This window comes from Neurospora tetraspora (assembly GCF_033439725.1).
Source record: "Neurospora tetraspora strain CBS 560.94 chromosome Unknown B0H65scaffold_3, whole genome shotgun sequence".
In the NCBI taxonomy this organism is placed as follows: domain Eukaryota; kingdom Fungi; phylum Ascomycota; class Sordariomycetes; order Sordariales; family Sordariaceae; genus Neurospora; species Neurospora tetraspora.
The window spans coordinates 925,985-928,772 of NW_026944385.1; the positions used below are offsets into that span (position 1 = coordinate 925,985).

The window sequence follows — 2,788 nt, forward strand, 5'->3', positions numbered from 1 at the left end:
CTAACATCCCCATTCTCGTCTCCTAGACGTGCTATTGCAGCCAGGTTGGCCATGCTCGTCAACGTCGAGGGATGATCGGCCCCGAGCTTCGCCTTGCTCGTCTCCATCACCTGCACAAACAGCTTCTCGGCCTCGTCCCACCGGCCTTGGTTCCTGTAGGTTGATGCCAGGTTGGCCATGGCGGCCAGCGTGTCGGGATGATCGGCCCCGAGCTTCGCCTTGCTCGTCTCCATCACATGCACAAACAGCTTCTCGGCCTCCTTCCGGTTGATCTGGTCGAGAATATCTCCACGGTCGACAAAATCGGGGTCGCGGGAGAAAGGAATGGTCGCGAACGGCGGCGGCCGCGTTTCCAGTCGCTCTAAGAACATCTGGCCACCGCCCGGGCCTGCATTCAAAGACTGCGAAGAGTCGGAAACCCTAGCAGAGGCGACATATCTCTCCATAACCGCCTTCGCTACCGACGCCGCGGTTGCCGCAGCATAATTCTGCCATCCTTTGTTTTTGTGGCTATCGGCATAGTCACACACGCCTTTAATCACGATACATGGCACCTCATCCCATACGCCTGCTCCTTCCATCTCGAAAGCAATAACCCCGGCCTGCTTGGCGATCTGATCACGGTGCTCGCCAGACCGAATAACGCTGTCTCCAGATCCAATCGCACCAATGAAGAAGAAGACACCCTCGGAATCCGAGTCGGCCATGGGGTCGTTTGAGGCTGACTCCAAGTGCTCCCTCCGTATCACGCAGCTCGTATCACATTCCAGCTCTTTGCATGACAACGTAAGAGACTCATCGCAAGCGGGATCCGCGTTGCCATGACAGTCTTCGCACGTTCTGCACCCGGAACCAGAAGCATGCTTGTGTCGGTACCGAGCAGGGAATAGGAGGTCGTTGGCTGCTCCTGGGTACTTGTAGCTGGTATGCCTGCCTCTTCGCTTCCGTTTGGCTTTTTCTTCGCTCTTCGTCTGAAGAGCTTTGAGGAAGTCACCCGCCCGTTTCTCGATATGTTCGCGGTCGATGTCCGTATCGAGCTTGATCAGGATCTTGCGAATGATCCTGTTTGATCTTCCAAGACTGTTATGGGCGGTGTCTTTGCGAACGAAGCGATCCGGAAGCGCTCTTCCAAGGTCATACTGGACCACGAGGTTGCTTATAATCACGTCGCCGAGGACAATGGGGTCCCTTTCCGGTCCTGCGAATGGGACCGCCCCGCAAATGCCCACCAAAAGGGCCAGCGACACTCGCGGATAGCTCGATCGAAGACTTGCAGCTGCGCTGGCGGCGCTCGCTTTTCCCATGTTCGGTAGAAGGACAAGGACGACATTGCACTTCCCCATCCGACCTGTCGTGTATATGTTCGGGTCTCCGTCGACTTTGCCGTACTGATCACCGTCTTCGTCCCACAGCTTATCGATAAGGAGGCATACGGCGTCGAATTCGAGACGGAGCGCGCATATTATCGCAACTTCGAAGTCGCTGCGCCCGTTGGGACGGGTGAAGCCATCAGGCCGTTGACTCGAGTTCATGTCCGTCCCAGACGGGTTGAAGTCAGTGAGCCTAGTAGTAACCTTGCCTTTTTTTTCATTGGCAATTGTGGGTGGCAGCACGAGTAATGATAATTCCTCTAAATGTTTGGCCAGATGATTACCAAACGCCTGAGGTGTCAGTTCCCAATCACTGGGCTTTGATCCGCTTCGTCGTTGTAGAGTTCCTTTGTAATCACATAGGGGGCAAGCCTCAGCACCGATCTTCTCTGGTGGTCTCCCCAATCGTTGCGTGTGGGCTTCGACATTCTCTGCTTTGATGATGTCCGAGTGTTTCTGCGTTAAGTGTCTCTTCATATTCCAGGAAGAGTAGTGGATTTCGTCACACATATCGCACCGCCAGTTTTTTCGGTGGACTTCCATCTCGTGTTGCAACCATTGTTCCCGCGTTTCGAAAAGGGGCGCAGGACAGTTGTCGAAGGTGCAGGTATAAGACGAAAGATCATCAAACACATGCCTCTGCCATTCTGTCGTGTTTGATATTTCGACTTTGATGTAGCAGTATGGGCACAGGAAGGGTTTTCCTGGAGTCAGCCCCTCGGGAGGCTCCGGAACCAATGATTCAGACTCATCTTCATCTATTTCCACGGAAGATGACCCGCCAAAGTCCGTTGCGGTAGCCACCGTCGTCTCTGCATCTTCTTGATTCATCCCAGAGTGTCCGACCTCATCAGGATTTACCGTGGCTCTTGCGGAGGAAGACAAGTTATTGTTTCCATAGCTGGCACTGGTTGTTTGCGCGTGTAAGTTCGAATCGTAGCGATATGTTCGAAAAGGGCTGTCGTAGAAGTGATCTTGTCGCCTACTCTCGAGCCACTTCCTTCGTTGAGCATTGGCTTTCCCCAGTTTCCTGGCCAGGGGGTGGTTACAATCGAGCAAAGGGAACTTCTCACGCACATGCATGATATCTGGTTCCACAGAGTCGGCATTCTTGAGTCGGCAAAAATCAAACTTGGAGTGAAGTACTGAGTCGTCAACTTGCATCGCTATCCTCATAAGACTAGTGATGGTATCCCCAATCCACCGACATAGTTCGTTCGATTCGGTGACGGTTTCCGAGTCTGCGGCTTCCAGCTCATTCTTTTTGATGTAGTCTGCAAATTCGCCGTCTGAATCTTCGGAAGAGCTTATATCCATATCATCTGGTGGTGTGTTTATGGAACTCTTGACCCATCTTCGCTGTTGCCGGGTGCCATTCAAAATCTGCATCACTGTGATGGTCAGCTGGGAATCGTCAC

The 2,788-nt window shown here is 53.2% G+C and overlaps 1 protein-coding gene across 1 annotated transcript; it reads right to left on the reverse strand.

The window, feature by feature from the left end:
- B0H65DRAFT_521704 (nucleoside phosphorylase domain-containing protein) lies at positions 1-1,499 on the reverse strand (the record flags this gene model as incomplete). The annotated part of the gene is made up of 2 exons (XM_062828757.1): positions 403-1,499; positions 1-361 (listed from the first exon to the last, which is right to left on the reverse strand). Exons 1-2 carry the CDS (start codon positions 1,341-1,343, stop codon positions 1-3), a joined length of 1,302 nt encoding a protein of 433 aa, XP_062682652.1. The 5' UTR covers positions 1,344-1,499.
- Positions 1,500-2,788: the final 1,289 nt, after the last annotated feature.